The sequence below is a fragment of the Mirounga angustirostris genome, unplaced genomic scaffold, assembly GCF_029215605.1.
Source record: "Mirounga angustirostris isolate CCGP_5_RB_7025 unplaced genomic scaffold, mMirAng1.0.hap1 SCAF_9, whole genome shotgun sequence".
NCBI lineage: Eukaryota > Metazoa > Chordata > Mammalia > Carnivora > Phocidae > Mirounga > Mirounga angustirostris.
In genome coordinates this window covers 53156735-53177499 of record NW_026991717.1, presented here as the reverse complement: position 1 = coordinate 53177499, position 20765 = coordinate 53156735, and the positions used below count along the sequence as shown (strand labels likewise).

The window sequence follows — 20765 nt, the reverse complement described above, 5'->3', positions numbered from 1 at the left end:
TCAACTCAGGATTAAGTTTAAAAATTAAGCCAGTAACATTATTGTACATAATTATATTATTTTGAACACAATTACTATACAGACCACATCTTAATTTTTCAGAGACACTTAGGTAAGTTCTGCAAATCACTAAGTTGAGAGATAGAACAATAAAAAACAACAGCCGTTTTATTAGCTCACATTGACTGATGGTGAAGCAAGAAACTACCAAGGCATGGGAGAGGCAGAAATTGCATCATGAAAATGTTGTATTCTCAATACTTATTTATTTTTCTTCTCCCTTTTTAGTATTTTCTCTGACTTCAATCATGTAACTTAGTATTTTGATGTTTATTTTTAGAGAAATTTTTATTCATTTTTAGCTTATACATCTCAAGGCAAAAAATTCACATACCCCTTTGATGCAATTTTAAGAGATACATTTCTTGTGGAAATAAATCATATGTAAATATCAGAAATAATTATATGACAAAACCGATTGTTGACAAGAAATTAAAGAGATCTTTGTAGACAACATCTGAAACATTTCAGAGAATATATGTCTTCTTTTTTCCATTGTTTCAGAATATAAAAATTTAATGTAGATACTGTGTTATTTACATGCTATAACAATTAACTTTCCCTATACACCAGAAACTACATTACTTGGTTGGTGTGAGAATAAATTCCTTCTTACATTTGTGCCTATTTTGAGGAGAGAAACACTGATTATCTTATTGGCAACTTTACATGTACAGGAAAATAACATTTCTGTGTTTCAATTTCAAACTGATCTGAGGGCCACAATGAACACAAGAATCTCAGGATACTAACTGAGATGAAGATGGCGCATCCCTAACCACCCTCAACCTACCAAATGAAAATACGCCTGGGGGATATACGTTTTAAATAAGTTTGCCTGGTGATTCTTCCGTCACTAAAATTTGATGACTACTACTGTAGAGGAATGAACTCCTCTTGGGAGAAATAAATCTATACTTCTTCACAAATGTAGTATCATTAATTGTACTTGTGGGAATTTCAATGAGCTCCTACAAGTAAACAATATGAGAATTCCACCTTTCTAACCCCAGCAGAGTAGAAAGGGCAGAGACTCAGTCTAACACTTAACTTGGAGCTTGGGCGGGTTACCTAACCTCTCTAGCCCTAGTCCATCAGGTAGAAATGGAGATGGTAATGCAGGGCTGATAGGATGATTTTTTTCCCAAAGGTTTTACTTATTTATTTGACAGAGAGAGAAAGAGAGCACAAGCAGGGTGAGAGGCAGGCAGAGGGAGAAGCAGGCTCCCCGCTGAGCAGGGAGCCCGATGTGGGACTCGATCCCAGGACTCTGGAATCATGACCTGAGCTGAAAGCAGATGCTTAACCGATTGAGCCACCCAGGTGCCCCCAATAAGATGATTATATGCAATAATTTATGAAAAGCAACCAGCACCAACCTGGCACACAGCAGGTGCTCAATAATGGTTTGTTTCTGCAACACTGAAAGAACTTTCAGCTTCCAGTAACAATTGAACAATTTTTTTTCTTAAGGGAACCTACCAGAAAACAGATTCCAAAAGCCTGTCTTAAAAAATTTTATAGCGTGTTTAATTTGCTGCCACAGATACATTCTTCAAGTGCACAAAAATCAAAACCTTTTATTGAATGGTATTTTAAGTGTACAAAGGAAGTTTGCTATTTATTAACCTAGCCATACAGAGAATCCTTTATATAAAAAGAACTTTTATATCTATAATGTACATACCTGATAAGAACTTAAGCTTGCTTTCTAATTTAGATTTTTGTGTTTTCTTTTGTAAATATTGTTATTGAAGTATAGTTGACATACAATGTTAAAATAGTTTTGGGTGTATAACAGTGATTTGACAATACTATACATTATGCAATGCTCACCATAGTAAGTGCTGTCACCATCTGTCACGATACAGTGTTATTACAATCTTACTGACTATATTCCCTGTGCTGTACTTTTCATATCCATGACAAACTTCCAGTTACTAAAAAAAAGATTTTGAATTTTCTCAAACTATGACACACCTCAACTGAGAGCAGAAAATAAGCAATTCCATAAATATTATAAAGTCAGTATATATGCAAAAGGCAATTGATATACTACAAAAACATTTTATAAAGGTCAAGTTTTTGGAATCTCCAAAAATTTTTATTTAAGAAATTCTCAAGATCTCAAGATGTAAAAACTAATTCCCCACTACGGATTTTCTGGAAGATAATATCTTTTAAATAATATCTTTAAGATTTTTTTTAACTTAAGCATCCAATTAAGTAAAATTACCTTTTCAATGCATCTTCGAAGAGTGTTAATATTCCTGACCCACCAACCTATTCCCATAGCTCTTAACTCAGACCACTGAGGGTCCCCTCTCTGAATTGCCGGAATCATATTAATCAGTTCTTCTTCAGCCTCAGAATGAAAAGCCCAAGCAAAATGGCAGGTAGACACACCTAAATTAGAAATACAAAATAATAACCTTCAGAACTATGTCAAAAAAAGACCAAAAATAATTTTTCACATAGTCATGTAATTATTCATTCATTCTGGAAAGAACTTTCAAGCAGAAAAAACAGGGTAAAAGGACGTCTTTCATCATTCGGGATTTTACACTATAAACTTTTAAATATAAGAGCAATGGCAGAATACATAAAGCCAAAAATCTCTATCTTTTTTCCAAAGTATTTGCTTTTTTTCTCTGCAAAAATAAGGACACTAAAACTTAATCACTGGAAAGATATTTGAACATCGAGTCATTTATACGTACACACACCAAACTTATCAACAGTGAAAGCTCTGGTCAAGTCAAAATATCTTGGTCTGTGTCCTTGGGTGTTTTTTCACAGCAAGCCACTTGCTTGCAGACCACATCCTTTAGCACTGAATACTGAAAACTGCCCCATTCATCCCTCTGGCCAAGGAGCTAAATATCATTTCACAGTAAGGTCTCACCTTCAAGAGAGTGGCAGGGAATAACAACAGTCAGGAGATACATTCCTCTGCCTTCTGCACCCTGGTTAAAAGCAGCTTAAAGCTGCCTAATACTGATGGTATATGGCAAACTCTTTTTGTCCTGATAGAAGACTGACAGGGATCTAGGCTGTATTTAGAGGCAACACCATCAGACTTGGGAGTACAAGGGAGTTTATCAGCAGTTTAACTACTGAGAACACTTTATTCCACTTAGAGCAGGTGAAGAGGAAACACGAGGGAAATGACGCACACAAATTGATGACAGATAGTGGGAAGCCAGGAAAAATTCCCAGAGCAGCCTAGAAAAGAAGCCAGACTGGTGAAAGTAGCCATCTGTAAGGACCCATTTTGGAGCTCATGTCTGAAGTCAACGATAGTCACATTACAGCCCAGGCTTCTCAATGCTAGAAAACCATCAATGTTACTAAGTATAATTTTTTCATTGACAACTACCATATAGACTTCCAATATAGTTTAAAACTTTTCTAATCATTACTGCTTCACAATATTTCCTTTAAAAAGTATAAAAAGAAAAAACTATTATGAGCATTTTTAATAATAATCTTAAATCTTTTAAATTTCCCATTGCTAACATTTATATACAACTGTGCTTGAAATCACAGCACACACACACAAAATCAATGCAACAAGCCTTTGACTTGTTGACACCATAAATTTACGGGAAAATGGTCAAAATTTAATAACACCAATTTGTAGTTTTTCAGAACCTAAAAGGCAGATTAATTTTTAAATCTCTGCCTGATTTGAGAAATAAACAATACAACAAATAACTGACACTTTGCTTTAGAAGCTGCTATTACATAGCAATGCACACAGTATACCTTTGCTAATAGCAAATTTATAATACAAAGAATAATGTAAAATATATTACATTTTATACCCTTAAATGAAATGTGATTAATTAAATCTTTGGTATGATTAAGTGGAAACAAAAAACACAGGGATGTCAGGGGAATTAGGTCCAGAAGGCAAAATTAAAAGAGCAGTGAATAAGCTGGTTCTTTGAAAGAATTAACAAGATTGATAAACCCCTGGCCAGACTTATCAAAAAGAAAAGAGAAATGACCCAAATCAACAAAATCATGAATGAAAGAGGAGAGATCACAACCAACACCAAAGAAATACAAACAATTATAAGAACATATTATGAGCAACTCTATGCCAGCAAATTAGATAATCTGGAAGAAATGGATGCATTCCTAGAGATGTATCAACTACCAAAACTGAACCAGGAAGAAATAGAAAACCTGAACAGACCTATAACCACTAAGGAAATTGAAGCAGTCATCAAAAATCTCCCCAAAAACAAAAGCCCAGGGCCAGATGGCTTCCCAGGGGAATTCTACCAAACATTTCAAGAAGAATTAATACCTATTCTTCTGAAACTGTTCCAAAAAAATAGAAATGGAAGGAAAACTTCCAAACTCATTTTATGAGGCCAGCATTACCTTGATCCCAAAACCAAAGACCCCATCAAAAAGAAGAATTACAGACCAATATCCCTGATGAATATGGATGCAAAAATTCTCACCAAAATATTAGCCAATAGGATCCAACAGTACATTAAAAGGATTATTCACCACGACCAAGTGGGATTTATCCCTGGGCTGCAAGGTTGGTTCAACATCCGCAAATCAATCAATGTGATACAATACATTAACAAAAGAAAGAACAAGAATCATAGGATCCTCTCAATAGATGCAGAAAAAGCATTTGACAAAGTACAGCATCCTTTCTTGATCAAAACTCTTCAGAGTATAGGCACAGAGGATACATACCTCAATATCATAAAAGCCATCTATGAAAAACCTACAGCGAATATCAATCTCAATGGGGAAAAACTGAGAGCTTTCCCCCTAAGGTCAGGAACGCGGCAGGGATGTCCACTATCACCACTGCTATTCAACATAGTATTGGAAGTCCTAGCCACAGCAATCAGACAACAAAAAGAAATCAAAGGCATCCAAATCAGCAAAGAAGAAGTCAAACTCTCACTCTTTGCAAATGATATGATACTTTATGTGGAAAACCCAAAAGACTCCACCCCAAAACTGCTAGAACTCATACAGGAATTCAGTGAAGTGGCAGGATATAAAATCAATGCACAGAAATCAGTGGCATTCCTATACACCAACAAGACAGAAGAAAGAGAAATTAAGGAGTCGATCCCATTTACAATTGAACCCAAAACCATAAGATACCTAGGAATAAATCTAACCAAAGAGACAAAGGATCTGTACTCAGAAAACTATAAAATACTCATGAAAGAAATTGAGGAAGACACAAAGAAATGGAAAAACGTTCCATGTTCATGGATTGGAAGAACAAATATTGTGAAGATGCCAATGCTACCTAGAGCAATCTACACATTCAATGCAATCCCCATCAAAATACCATCCACTTTTTTCAAACAAATGGAACAAATAATCCTAAAATTTATATGGAACCAGAAAAGACCGCGAATAGCCAGAGGAATGTTGAAAAAGAAAAGCAAAGCTGGCGGCATCACAATTCTGGACTTCCAGCTTTATTACAAAGCTGTCATCATCAAGACCATATGGTACTGGCACAAAAACAGACACATAGATCAATGGAACAGAATAGAGAGCCCAGAAATGGACCCTCAACTCTATGGTCAACTAATCTTCGACAAAGCAGGAAAGAATGTCCAATGGAAAAAAGACAGTCTCTTCAACAAATGGTGTTGGGAAAATTGGATAGCCACATGCAGAAGAATGAAACTGGACCATTTCCTTACACCACACACAAAAATAGACTCCAAATGGTTGAAAGACCTCAATGTGAGACAGGAGCCCATCCAAATCCTAAAGGAGAACACAGGCAGCAACCTCTTTGACCTCAGCCGAAGCAACTTCTTCCTAGAAACATCGCCAAAGGCAAGGGAAGCAAGGGCAAAAATGAACTATTGGGACTTCATCAAGATAAAAAGCTTTTGCAAAGCAAAGGAAACAGTCAACAAAACCAAAAGACAACCGACAGAATGGGAGAAGATATTTGCAAACAACATATCAGATAAAGGGCTAGTATCCAAAATCTATAAAGAACTCATCACACTCAACACCCAAAGAACAAAGAATCCAATCAAGAAATGGGCAGAAGACATGAACAGACATTTTTCCAAAGAAGGCATCCAAATGGCCAACAGACACATGAAAAAGTGCTCAATATCGCTCGGCATCAGGGAAATCCAAATCAAAACCTCAATGAGATACCACCTCACACCAGTCAGAATGGCTAAAATTAACAAGTCAGGAAGCGACAGATGTTGGCGGGGATGCGGAGAAAGGGGAACCCTCCTACACTGTTGGTGGGAATGCAAGCTGGTGCAGCCACTCTGGAAAACAGTATGGAGTTTCCTCAAAAAGTTGAAAATACAGCTACCATATGATCCAGCAATTGCACTACTGGGTATTTACCCCAAAGATACAAAAGTAGGGATCCGAAAGGGTACGTGCACCCCGATGTTTATAGCAGCAATGTCCACAATAGCCAAACTGTGGAAAGAGCCAAGATGTCCATCGACAGATGAATGGATAAAGAAGATGTGGTATATATATACAATGGAATATTATGCAGCCATCAAAAGGAATGAGATCTTGCCATTTGCAACGATGTGGATGGAACTGGAGGGTATTATGTTGAGCGAAATAAGTCAAAAAGAGAAAGACATGTATCATATGACCTCACTGATATGAGGAATTCTTAATCGCAGGAAACAAACTGAGGGTTGCTGGAGTGGGGGGTGGGGTGGGAGGGATGGGGTGACTGGGTGATAGACACTGGGGAGGGTATGTGCTCTGGTAAGCGCTGTGAATTGTGCAAGACTGTTGAATCTCAGATCTGTACCTCTGAAACAAATAATGCAATATATGTTAAGAAAAAAAAAAGAAGAAGAAGAAGGTAGCCGGAGGGGAAGAATGAAGGGGGAGAAATCAGAGGGGTAGACGAACCATGAGAGACGATGGACTCTGAAAAACAAACTGAGGGTTCTAGAGGGGAGGGGGGTGGGAGGATGGGTTAGCCTGGTGGTGGGTATTGAGGAGGGCACATTCTGCATGGAGCACTGGGTGTTATGCACAAACAATGAATCATGGAACACTACATCTAAAACTAATGATGTAATGTATGGGGATTAACATAAGTATAAAAAAAATGGAAAAAAAAAAAAGGAGCAGTGAATATATTTGGAAGCCTAACTATTTCTGTTTATTTCAGTATAAGCACTGCATTATAAGTCATACACTCACAAGTAAAACGGATGTTTCGGGAATATCTGCCAGATAGTAATCCAGTAGATTTGCATACTTGTAGCATACTGCCACACACCCTGATTTGAGATACAAGGATTTATATCAGCCCCCTATTTTACAGATTAAAAAATCATAACTACAGAGTTTAAGGTGACCTGCTCCATATCTTAATACCAAAAAAAACAAAAAAGACAGCGCCTGGGTGGCTCAGTTGGTTAAGCGACTGCCTTCGGCTCAGGTCATGATCCCGGAGTCCCTGGATCGAGTCCCACATCGGGCTCCCTGCTCGGCAGGGAGTCTGCTTCTCCCTCTGACCCTCCCCCCTCTCATGTGCTCTCTCTCATTCTCTCTCAAATAAATAAATAAAATCTTAAAAAAAAAAAAAAGATATTAAGAAAAAAAAAGAACAGGGGCACCAACAGGTAGTTATTTATTTATTTTTTGCCTACCAATAGCAGGCTATTCTTTGCAGTTTTTCTCTGTTCTTCTTAGCCTTTCTATCTGTATACTAACACCTAAGCTTTTTCCCTGAAAACTGTTCCTGAGATCTTCACCTATAATAGCAGTCACTTCTTATGTGCACTGTTTTAACTGTATCAAAGGGAAAATGGAATTTTCAATTCCACAACTGTCATTAAGTGATTCAGTACCATGTGACTATCATTTAAAACTAAAATGTAAAAGAACCTCTAGATACCATTTTTTTAAACCTAATCAAATGGCACAGATTGTTTAAAATAATAATATCAGGTGTCGACAATGGGTTAAGTTCTGGAATCATCAAACACTGCTTCTGGGAATGTAAATGAGTACAGTGTTTCTGTCTGGGGCATACTTATCAAGAGTTAAGAAATTTCACTCTTAAATACAGAGAACTGGTGGTTGCCAAGAGGGGAGGTGGGTGGGTGGATGGGTGAAACAGGACAGGGATTAAGAGCACTCTTATCTTGATGAACACTGAAAAATGTACAGAACTGATGATTCATTGTATTATACAGCTGAAACTAACAGTATGTTAATTATACTTGAATAAAAAAAATACTAAGATACAGTTATGTTCAGGATTTAGAATATCGGCCTGGCAATACTATAAAGTGTTGACTGAAGCATTAAAAATAAAAACAAACAACTACCTTAAACAAAAAAAAGAATTAAGAATTTTCAAGCCCTCTGATTCAGTAATTCCACTGCTAGAAAAGTAACATGAGGAAATAATCAGATATACATATATATATGAATATTTATATGCAGAGTTATAGGGTCATTCATTACAGTGATCAAATAGAAAAGAAAACCAGGAAAATTTGTCTCAAAAATAAAGGACTGGATAGAGGAAATGTAGTTTAGAAACATGACAGAATATCAGACAGCTGTGTATCAAAGAACATTTATGAGGGTAAAGGGTAAGTGCTATGGGTAAGAACAACAAATTATAGAGCCTGGTATTCTAGTTCCTACAATACTAAAGCATTACTTATGGGGCTGTGTCCAGGATGCTGGTTTCAAAAGGAACATAGTCTAATGAAGACTGCACTGGGCTGGGATTCCAGTTCCAACCTCTATTAATAAATAGCCCTATATCTTGGGCAGGTCACTTTATAGTTTCAGTTTTTTATTTTTTTTTAAAGATTTTATTTATTTACTCATGAGAGACAGCAAGAGAGAGGGAGAGAGAGAGAGGCAGAGGGAGAAGCAGGCTCCCCACAGAGCAGGGACCCCGACTTGGGACTCGATCCCAGGACCCTGGGATCATGACCTGAGCCAAAGGCAGATGCTTAACCAACTGAGCTACCCAGGTGCCCCTACTTTGTTTTTTAATCTGTAAATTAGGGGGCTGACATAAATTCTTACATCTCAGATCAGGGTGTGTGGCAGTACGCTACAAGGATGCAAATTTACTGGATTATTATCTGGTAGATATTCCCGAAACATCAGCTTTACTTCTGAGTGTATGACTTATAATGCAATGCTTATAAAATAAACATAAATAATAATACATAGGGCAAAATTCACATAATTTTTAAAGAAAAGATATTAGACATCAAAGAAATCCAGAGCCACTTTTTTATGGTCTTAGGCATACCAGGTTTACTCCTAAGCTAATATGACTTTAGTGAGTAAAGTCTGAGAAACTGAGAGAGAAGAGCCAAAGTCACAGAATAGAGCTGGAAGAGGCACAGAAGAAGGGTAAGAGGGTACCATGTGACAAGAAGATTTTTTTTTTTTTAGATGCAGTGTTCCATGATTCATTGTTTGTGCATAACACCCAGTGCTCCATGCAGAATGTGCCTTCCCTAATACCCATCACCAGGCTAACCCATCCTCCCACCCACCTCCCCTCTAGAACCCTCAGTTTGTTTTTCAGAGTCCATCATCTCTCATGGTTCGTCTCCCCCTCTGATTTCTCCCCCTTCATTCTTCCCCTCCTGCTATCTTCTTTTTTTTTTTCTTAACATGTATTGCATTATTTGTTTCAGAGGTACAGATCTGAGATTCAACAGTCTTGCACAATTCACAGCGCTTACCAGAGCACATACCCTCCCCAATGTCTATCACACAGTCGCCCCATCCCTCCCACCCCACCCCCCACTCCAGCAACCCTCAGTTTGTTTCCTGAGATTAAGAATTCCTTGTATCAGTGAGGTCATATGATACATGTCTGTCTCTTTTTGACTTATTTCGCTCAGCATAATACCCTCCAGTTCCATCCACGTCGTTGCAAATGGCAAGATTTCATTTCTTTGATGGTTGCATAATATTCCATTGTATATATATACCACATCTTCTTTATCCATTCATCTGACAAGAAGATCTTAAGGCTAATGATAAGTATGCATGTAATGACTTAGCTAATTCTTCTATCCAAATATAAATACAAATATTTCATTACAATATGAAATAAAAGTTGTGCAAAGCTTCAAACAAGGAGTTAAATACCTTGATGAAGTAGCTGTACTCGGTATAAAGGAGGCAGCGATGTCAGAAGGCACGTGTGCAAACGCATAGCTAGTAAGTATCTCAAACCACACTCGTCTAGTGTGTCTCTTCCTGCAAAGCAAACAAACCAATAAAAAATTAGGAAATAGGCATTAAATTCAATAATAACAATTTACACAAAATATGTGTTTGTGTGTATCCTTTGTCAACACTTGAATATCTTTATTAAAAATATATATCTTTCCAAAAATATTTATAAATACTAAAACTCCCAAATGAAAAATCCCTGGGGAAAATATAATTACCTATTAGTACAGGTAATAACAGTACTTACAGCTACTCATAATAAATGAAATCTTGAAATACAATAAAATATACATTAACTATAGTAAGCTAGGTACAAACATAAGAAGCATTTCCTACGTGAAGTCAGATGAGATTTAAAAGACAGGAGTTACATATCTAAATGAAATCACTTATTTATTATCATTATTATTAATTAAAAAGGTAGTATTTTCTAGTCTGGTTAGCTCAACTGATATATAGTACTATGAAAGATATAAAATCCGATTCCCTAGGCTAGTTTTACAAAGCTAAGGTTGACCCTTAACCTAATTTCACAATATTACTCCTATTTAAAAGTTGCACAAAGGTATGAAAGTGTGGTGAGTTTAATTAAAATTATAGCCACTGTTGGAGAAAAGCAACACAAAAGTATGAACAGCACCTAGACCAGTATGTGCCACTTAGGAAGTACTAAGAATGTTGAATAAAATAATATTTTCTAGAAGAAAATAAAATGTTTTAAATTCTCAAAGTTCAAGTTCCAGCTCTACTTCCCATTAGCTATCTTCATTCATCCATTCGTTCATTTATCTATTCAACAAATCGAGCATCTACTACATGTGAGGCACAGTTTAGGTGCTGGGGATTTGGCGGTAAATAAGACAAAATCTCTCCTCTCACAGTGCTTACATTTTAGGAGACAAAAACAAACAACAAAGAAACAAACAATGTGTCTGGTGGCAAGTAATGCTATAGAGAGAAATAAAAAGCAGGCTTGACAGAAAGAGAGTACTGGAGCAAGAGTGTTCTATTTTATATAGTATAGCCAGGGAAGAACTTTCCAAGAAGATGACGTTTCAGCAGAAACCTGAGGAGGTAAGGGAATGAGCTGGGCATAAATTTGGAAAATGAGCATTCCACACAGGGGAAACAAAATGTGCAAAGACTGTGAGACAGGACTGTGTCTATCATCTTCCTGGGACACAAGGAGGCCAATGTAGTAGAGTGAAAATGAACGCAGATCACACGGGGCCTTGTGGACCTCTGTAAGGATCTGGCTTCTAATCTAAAGTGAGATAGCAAGCCACTGGTGTATGCTGAGCAGAGGAGAGATTAAATGTGATTAATCGCTGGTTCCTACGTGGAAAACAGACTGAGGTGACAAGAATGAAGCAGTTTTGGAGACTTTGTCGATAACCAGGCCAGAGGGGACAGTGACTTGGACCAAAGTGGTAACAGGAGAAGTGGTGAGAAATCACTGGATCCTGAATATAGGAGAACTGGCAGCATTTGTCTAAAGACTGGATATGGGGTGTAAGTGAAAGGAGAGTCAGGAATACCTTTAATTCCACTGGGGAGAATTCATTTACTTAGAATCCATTTACTGAGATGTGCAACATACTTAAACTCTGAGCTTCAGTTTCCCACCTGTGAAATGGACACATTAATTCCTGCCTTAGCTACCTCACGAAAGGGCACTGTGACTAGGATGAGCCATTTCGATACTGCCCAGCTAATCACACAGTTCTGAATCAGAAGTTTAGGCTATTTTTTCCATGGATTGTGGCCTATTTTCTTAATATCCTAGAGTAAAAACACTAAAGTTTCCAACAAAGGCTTAAGACTATTCTGGGGAGAATCTTGCTCTATTGCACACAACACCTCATAATCATTAGGATTTGTTTTAATTAACATGTTTAGAAAATAGGTCACAGGCAAAAGCTTCTAAGGTCTCTAGTTATTTTAATCTACAAAGAGAAAACTTTGGGGATATATTATAAGGAGATAAACCTGTGTGAAGAGATATATTCCAGGTAGCTTTGAAGAACAGTCTTTTTTCCTCAAATTTGGAGGTCTTGTGAAACAGTAAGAGTACAGGCTGGGAGGCAATGATGTATCCACATATGAACCCCAGTTCTGCCATTTACTACGTGTGTGACCTTATATGTCACTTAATCTCCCTAAGGATCAAGGTCTTCATCTATAAAATTTAGTATAATAATAGCTACCTACCAGAAGATTGCTGTGATAATTAAGTATGATAAAGTACATAAAGTGCCTGGCACATAGCAACTGTTCACGCCTCCACAATGTTTACTGAATGAATGAATGATCAATAATTTTCGGTCTCCTTGGCTAATGCCATCATTTACAATCAACACCATTACCTTCAACTATCTGCATAAAAGAGAGTGGGATCTAGTTTCAGGAGACAGCCAAAAATGTTCTGGTTACAGAGCAAATTAATCAAGACACACATTAGAGTGAATTGTATTAAAACCTGTTTCTCAAGAGACGTTTCAGAGAAAATTAGGTAATTGTAAAAAAATATATATATTTATACCTAGAAAAGGGAAGATGAACAAGTTGAGTTTACGAGGTCCCTATGAGCCTCACAGTTCAATAGTAAAATTATCAAATGGGCCATTATTATTACTAAAAGTAAAATAAAAATTAAAATAAGCCATAGGAGTTAATATGTTTGAAGAAACAAGACGACATAGATCTAAAATGACACAAAGCTTTCAGTGTAAAAACTCATGTGAGAATGCATACAGATATCACAAATCCATGAAGTCATGTGCGCAAGTCATAGCCTACCCCAACTGTCTTTTCTTTCACAATTAATCATATTATGTAACAATAACTGTCTACTAGAGAGGTCTTGTCATTGCAAGGTTTAAAGAAAGACTGCAATTTAGTATGTGAGTCATTATATACATTATACAAATGACTCTATTCATGGTAACTTTGTAAATTTTAGGGAGAATATTTACCTGAATAAGTCTTGTCTCTGTTTTCATCAAGCTCCGTACTGGTGGTAGCCACCGTATCAGCCAAAGCTACCAGGAACATCTGCTCCAAACGGGTAAGGCCTGGTAGACTTGAGTGCATAAGATGACTTGAAAGTACCCTAGCATGTTCTTGGCCAAAGTAAGCGGGTCCATACTGAGAAAGATTTATTACTTTTGACTTGTTTTCCCTCTGTTCTGGCTCTAAGTCTATATCATCTGTTGTTATATCCTGGATTTGGAACAGCTCTGAATACTGATCTTCTGACTCACGTTTGGTGTGATCTTCATAGCTCTGGGGTATTTTTGTACTTTCTTCTGAAATTCTGTAGGTTGTGTCTTGATCTGCAGCAAGCAGTGCATATAGTGGCAGCGGAGGAATAGAATCTATCTCAGTATAATCTCGAGTACCATCCTTTCCTATGGTGACGGTATCCTTCGCCGTGCTGCCACTTACGCTAATGGTTCGGGAAAGATGTCGCTTAGTCCCTTCTCCAGCATCAGCATCTCTAACTATTGCAACTTCACCTGCAATGCATTTTACTAAATGCGAGAGAATAGCTTTAGCCCTTCGAACTTTCCCTAAATCCATCAATTCTAACAGCTGAGTTGGATGATACTGTGGGAGAGTAGGGGAAAGTACATGTGCAGCCTCAAATAAGCCGCCATCCTGAACTACAGCTGGTGAACAAAAAACATCATCAGCAATAGCTGTGCCTTCAACAATACTTTTTCTTGACAACATATTGGATTTAAAGGCAGAATGATCTTGTATTGCTGTCTCTTCTGCATCAGGACTATCAGCTTCAACGTCTCCAAATTTGACAGCGTGCTTCCACTGCGCATACACGTGCATTTCACAATCCATTCCTACCACCAATATCCCATCTCTCACCCAGGAGAGAGAAACAGGCAGCGAAGGTGTACCATCAACAGAAGACACCAAGTCGATAGACCTAAGAAGAACCCATCTTGACCTAACTCCTTGCTTGATACTACCACCTAGTGGTAAAGTAATGACGGCTACTCCATCCTTACTATTGATTTGCTCAGTCACAATTCCCGAAAGCCGCCCGTACATGAAGATATTAGCACCCACCCCCACTGTGAGAATGTGGGAGCCATCTTCTTTTGATACCCAGTCCAAGTGTACTAAATGTTTGATATTTGGAATAAGGTATCTATCCTTGCTCAAAAGTGCATCTGATTTACTGTACACAAACAGATTACTGTCAACACTGACCCTTGAATCAAGTACACTCCCAACCTTGACCAAATCATCAAGATGAATTGTTTGTTCTAAAACCCATTCTGATCCTCCTGTAGATTCACATTCAAAGATGCAAACATGCATGGAAAATTCTTTAGAAACAAAACCATTGTGGTGGACTGGTTGTTTGTAAGCCACGGCAAGGCGACCCGTGTAGGAACAGCTAACAGCGACTGGTCTTCCCACAATGTTCACCGTACTGCTGTTATCTTCTCCTTCATCGTTCATCAAGGGCCATCTCCTCCAATGGTAAGTTTCCCTCTCGTCACTTTTGCATTGTAGGTTGGCTTCCATACTACACTTCCAGAAGCGTACTTTATTATCAGAACAAGTTGTAACCACTAAATAAGGTGCAAGGCACACCGGATAAATTGAAGAAGAACTCAGATGACCTTAAAAAAGAAAAAGCAGATAGTCATGATAACAGAACCACAAAATAAAATGCTAGTAATCAAGTTCTACAATGTGATAAATACAAAGCCACTATAAGCTTCTTCATTATAATTCTGCAAATCCCCCTTAACTAGTGCTTTACACTAAGCATCCATTGGCCAATATATCTATACAAGTCTTGAACAGCCCACTGGTGAAATGAAAATATGCAATAATAATCACTTAATTAGTTTTTAGGTGATTAAGTTTAAATGAGGTGAATATTCCATTAAAATAAAACTCAAACACAATAAAACAAGTCAACCTGTTATCACTAAATCTGTTACCTGCTATAATTTATATAGGCCTTCACTACATGCCTCGCTGGACTTTCAGTCTCTGCTTGTTTTCACTTTCATCAGAGATGCTTAAGCCATCACTACAGTTTCCCATTCAAATGCCCCTAACCTGGCCCCTGAATAATCCAAACCCTAAATCTGCCCCTACCAACAAAATGTTTTCAGACAGCTAAACAGACTGCTAGATCTCACCATTTCTACTAAGGTTAATTCGAACTCTCAACATTGAACCAGAATCCTCATATTTAATCCTGACTGCCAAAGACCAACAATGCCCATCCACTGTCAACTATAACGTGAGGAGTAACAGTGATTAGGACTGGGGTCAGAAGACCTGGATTCAAGTTCTAGTCCATCAATAACTCTGAAACGCTGGGAAAGCCACTTCAACATCTGAGCCTTTTCCATCTAAATATTAGCGGTCATGTTATGACTTCCCTTGTAATGTTACTGTCAAGTAACATATTTACAAGCATTTTACAAAGCCTCTGCAAAATATAATTTATTATATTACCAATTCCGATAAACTTGTGTATACCTCAAACTTTCCAAACACTTTGAAAGACTAAAAACTGGCCCAGGTTTGCACCTGCCACAAAAGCCCAGAGTAAACCGTTAATGTGATCTTTCCAACTCTGAATTCAAACCTATCTTATGGATGAAAAAAGAACCTTCATACTCAAAATCATTCACCAGTAATTAGAACAGTCTTGAACCTCCAATTTCACTTCCCAAAAATACTATTCTGGGAACTCTTTAATTATAGTTCTACAAGTGACAGATCATTTTAAATACATCTGCCCTCCAAACTATCTTATCTGCCTTGTTAAATTCAGTATCATTCTAGGCTAGCCAAACTATAATCGTGTATCCTAAATATCTTCCCCACACTACCTGCCAACTCCTGCTCAAACATATTGGTGATACATGATTAGCACAACGTGCTAATGAACAGCCTCAATTTAAAAAAAAAGTTCCAATGATTTGCAAATGAACACATTTGTTCTTTGCAACTGTACTATCATATTATTCCTATTCCTAGGAAATCATAGTGCAGGGAAGAAACTTCACATCAAAACATACTATTTTCCATCAGGCTGATTACATTTATCACAGGAAACTTCCCAATAAAGACATGTTTCTAAACAGATGAATCATTACTAGAAAATTACAATTGTCCACATAACACATATTTCAGGAGGGTTCATCCATCGTACCCACTGAAGACCACTGTGAGCTACAGCTGCCCAGTCTTCAGGTTACCTTACCTGCGGAAGGCGTTGCCCTTATTACTTCAACTCCTTCTGGGAGATCAAGAGGTTGGCTATAGACCAGTCTAGAACTCAGAATAAGTTTACTAGCAGTTTGAAGATTGGCAATTGATGCAGAGTGTGGCATGGGGCTCACACTAGGAGAAGTTTCTGGAGAAGAGTCTACATTCTTCTGTCCAGGGACTGAACGTAGACTCTCTGATGAAATGCCTTCTGAAGCTTTAGCTTTGAAGATAAATTATGAAATATATTACTATCATCACTATATACATTAGCTAGAATAATACTTTGTTATCATTTAAGAAACAGATTTTAAAAGTACTTTGGAGACAAGGTCAATTTTCAGATTTTCGCTGGGCTACCTTGACAGACTTTTTTTTTTTTTTCTATTTTATTCTTAGCATCACCAACTCCATCACAGAGACTTAATCACCAACTTGTAAAAACTAGAAAAAAAACCTCAAGTTATTTCGTCCAATGTTCTCAAACTTTAAAAAAGGATCAAAAGCTTGGGGTGCCTGGGTGGCTCAGCTGGTCAAGTGTCTGACCCTTGGTTTCGGCCGAAGTCATGATCTCACGGGTCATGGGATCCAACCAGTGGTCAGGCTCCGTGCTCAGTGGGGAGTCTGCTTGGAGATTCTCTCCCTCTGCCCCTCCCCCCCAACTTGTGCACTCATACACAGGATCTCGCTCTCTAAAATAAATAAATAAATAAATCTTTAAAAAGTATCAAAAGCTTGAGGAGAAACTTGTTACCAGGCAGATTCCTGGGCCTCACCACAGAAAGACTGATTCAGTTGTTTTGGGATAAACCCCAGAAATCTGCATTAATAAGCAGCCCAGGTGTTTCTGAAACAGAGCATCATGAATCAAACTTTGAGAAATAGCAAGGTATTGCCTCACATAGTAAATGAAAGAATTTAAGTTCAGAGAGCTTCATGACTTTCCTATAGTCATATAACTAGCTCTACTCTTGCATTTTTGTGAAACAACATGTAACACCAAGAATGAAATTCAAAGGCTTTGGAAAGAACTTTTGGATTCCTGCTGCCTCAAGAAGAGTAGGTTCAAATGGGCACAGGTAAAGGTTCTATCAAATCATTTGGCTTTTCTAACCCAAGTTCATGGCCCAGTTAGAACTATTTACAAGGTTATGTGATAATGTGAATTACAAAGGGAACAACAAATATTAGTTGACTGTATTAAATGTTTAATGTGTATAAAATCAGAATTATATAACCACCAGAAAAAATAAAATCTTTTAAAAGATTTTGAGTTAACCAGTTTAAAGCAGATTCAGTTTCATATGGGTCTGTGCAGTTCATTTTAATAATTATCTCTCAGAAAGTAAAAGTTTGTTCTAAAAAGAAGGATCCATGATCAATATCTTTGCTTCATACTACAGATTTTCTAATTCGCTAAGAAATCAATATGAATGTGTACAGCAAAAGCAAGGCTAATATAACTTATCACTGCTGGATTTCTTAATATTCTACAAAAACAGATGACTTATGTATGAGCTTCAGATGCTCAATTGTATTTTTATAAAGAGCAAATCTGCTTCTCTTAGTGATTCTTTTTTTTTTTTTTAAAGATTTTATTTATTAATTTGACAGAGAGGGACACAGCAAGAGAGGGAACACAAGCAGGGGGAGTGAGAGAGGGAGAAACAGGCTTCCCGCGCAGCAGGGAGTCCGATGCGGGGCTTGATCCCAGGACCCTGGGGTTATGACCTGAGCCGAAGGCAGACGCTTAACGACTGAGCCACCCAGGTGCCCCAGTGATTCTTTTATTTATTTATTTATTTAAATTCAATTAGCCAACATATAGTACATCATTAGTTTTTGGTGTACTGTTCAATGATTCATTAGTTGTGTATAACACCCAGTGCTCATCACATCACGTGCCCTCCTTAATGCCCATCACCGGATTACCCCATCCCCCCACCCACCCCCCTTTCCACAATCCTCAGTTTGTTCCCCAGAATCAAGAGTCTCTCGTGGTTTGTCTTCGTCTCTGATTTTTTCCCATTCAGTTTTCCCTCCCTTCCCCTATGATCCTCTGCGTTATCTCTTATATTCCACATGAGTGAAACCATATGATAATTGTCTTTCTCTGACTAACTTATTTCCCTTAGCTTAATACCCTCTAGTTCCATCCATGTCGATGTAGTGATTCTAAAGCTAAGTACATTATGTCAGATGAAAGTGTGTATTAATCCACAGAAAAGTACAATATTAATTCTACGGGCAAAACAAATTTATAGAGACATAGTGTCTAGAACAGAGTCATAATAAGCATTAAATAAATATTAATTGAAAAAATAAATTGATCAAACTTTTAAAAAATATGTCTAATGTGCCCACAGACTGGTTTGGTTTTAGATTAACCTGCTTCATCAATTATTTATGATCTTGTAATTAAAAGCTTGGCATATCCATTCTTCAATCCAGCAACTCAATTTATAGTTCACTGGATCTTCATTTTAAAGAATTAACCAACCTAAAACATACTCAGTAAACTGAATTTATTTCACCTCATCTCTGCATAAAGTAATTACTTACCTAAGCATGCTTGTACAGACTTAAGATGAAGGTGCCACATATGGAGAATAGAGTTATTATTGCTGTCCTTTTCAATTACTACTAGAAAGAACTTTTCTGAAAATGGTGGTGGACGATAACCTATTGTTCAAAAGAAAAGTATATTTAAGTTATATTTCTCTCGGGTTAAAAGAAAGACATTTTAAAAAACTTCTCTTCATATGTATACAAGTTGGGAGGAAGAGGGCAAAATAGATATTTAGGAATTTTATGTAATTTTTGTGCCAAAAGTTAGGTAGCTATCAAAGACTAATGGGACTACGTCAAAAGTACACAAAAGCCAACATGAAGGTACACCTATTGGTCAAAGATGGGACAATCTGAGTGTCAAAGAATAAAAATGAATACAATTTATTAAAACATACTGACTATATAAAAAACCATGAGCTCATAAAAATATGAAAAGAGAAAGAGAGGGCACATAGAGAAAAAGGTAAGGAAGGACAAGAAAAAACAGAAGGAATAGAAGGAAGAGAAACAAAGAGAAAGAGAGAGAGAGAGAGAGGAAGGGAGAGACGGAGCAAAAGAGGAAGTACGCAAGAGCACAGTCAGCTTCACTGGGTGCTCCTCACAGTAACTGGGACACTAACTCCTCACTTGGAAAATTGAAGGAACATTTATCCTCCTCCTTCTATGAAAACAGCACTTTTTTTTAAATTTAAAAGTCATGGGGGAAGGGCAGTAGTGGTGGTACAGAAGAAACTTGTTAGGAACTTTATGCATTTCTTTTATCAAAAGACATTGTGGATATAATTTTCCCTGTTGACAATTGTATTTTTCACATATGAAAATAAAATTTGCACAAAACAAAAAATTAGTATTTTTTCTTTTCCTTTTAATTCTAGTAGAGTTAATGTAAGTGTTATATTAGTTTCAGATGTGCAATATAGTGATTCAACAATACTATAAATTACTCAGTGCTCATCATGATAAGTGTACTCTTAACCCCCTTCACCTACTTCACCCATCTCCCCACCCATCTCCCCTCTGGTAACCATCTATTTTCTATAGTTAGGAGTTTGTTTTTGGTTTGTCTCTTTCTTTTCCTTTGTTCAATTGTTTTTTTCTTAAATTCCACATATAAATGAAATCACATGGTATTTGTCTTTCTCTCACTGGCTTATTTCACTTATCGTTATACTACTCTCTAGCTCCATCCGTGTTGCTACAAATGACAAGATTTCATTCTTTTTTATGGCTGAATAATATTCTATTGTATATGTATACCACATCCTCTTTATCCATTCATCTATCGATGGACACTTGGGTTGCTTCCATATTTTGGCTATTGTAAATAATGCTGCAGTAAGCACAGGGGTGCATACATTTCAAATGAGTGTTTTTGTATTCTTTAGGTAAATACCACGCAGTACAATTACTACATCATAGGGTTGTTCTGTTTTTAAATTTTGAGGAACCTTCATACTGTTTTCCACAGTGGCTGTGCCAGTTTGCATTCCCATCAACAATGCATGGGGATTTCTTTTTCTCCACATCCTCGCCAACACTTGTTATTTCTCATGTTTTTTATTTTAGCCATTTTGACATATGTGAGGTGATATCTCATTATGGTTTCAATTTGAATTTCCCTGATGAGT

At 37.2% G+C, this 20765-nt stretch overlaps 1 protein-coding gene across 2 annotated transcripts in view; it reads right to left on the bottom strand.

The window, feature by feature from the left end:
- Positions 1 to 20765, bottom strand: part of DMXL2 (Dmx like 2) — a 148472-nt gene that overhangs the window by 34861 nt on the left and 92846 nt on the right. For both annotated transcript variants that reach the window (XM_045900074.3, XM_045900075.3), the window contains exons 16-20: positions 19129 to 19248; positions 16562 to 16789; positions 13278 to 14954; positions 10216 to 10326; positions 2297 to 2466 (exon numbers count right to left, since the gene is read on the bottom strand). In XM_045900074.3, coding sequence (XP_045756030.1) covers positions 2297 to 2466; positions 10216 to 10326; positions 13278 to 14954; positions 16562 to 16789; positions 19129 to 19248 — 2306 coding nt within the window. The remainder of the gene's footprint in view (positions 1 to 2296; positions 2467 to 10215; positions 10327 to 13277; positions 14955 to 16561; positions 16790 to 19128; positions 19249 to 20765) is intronic.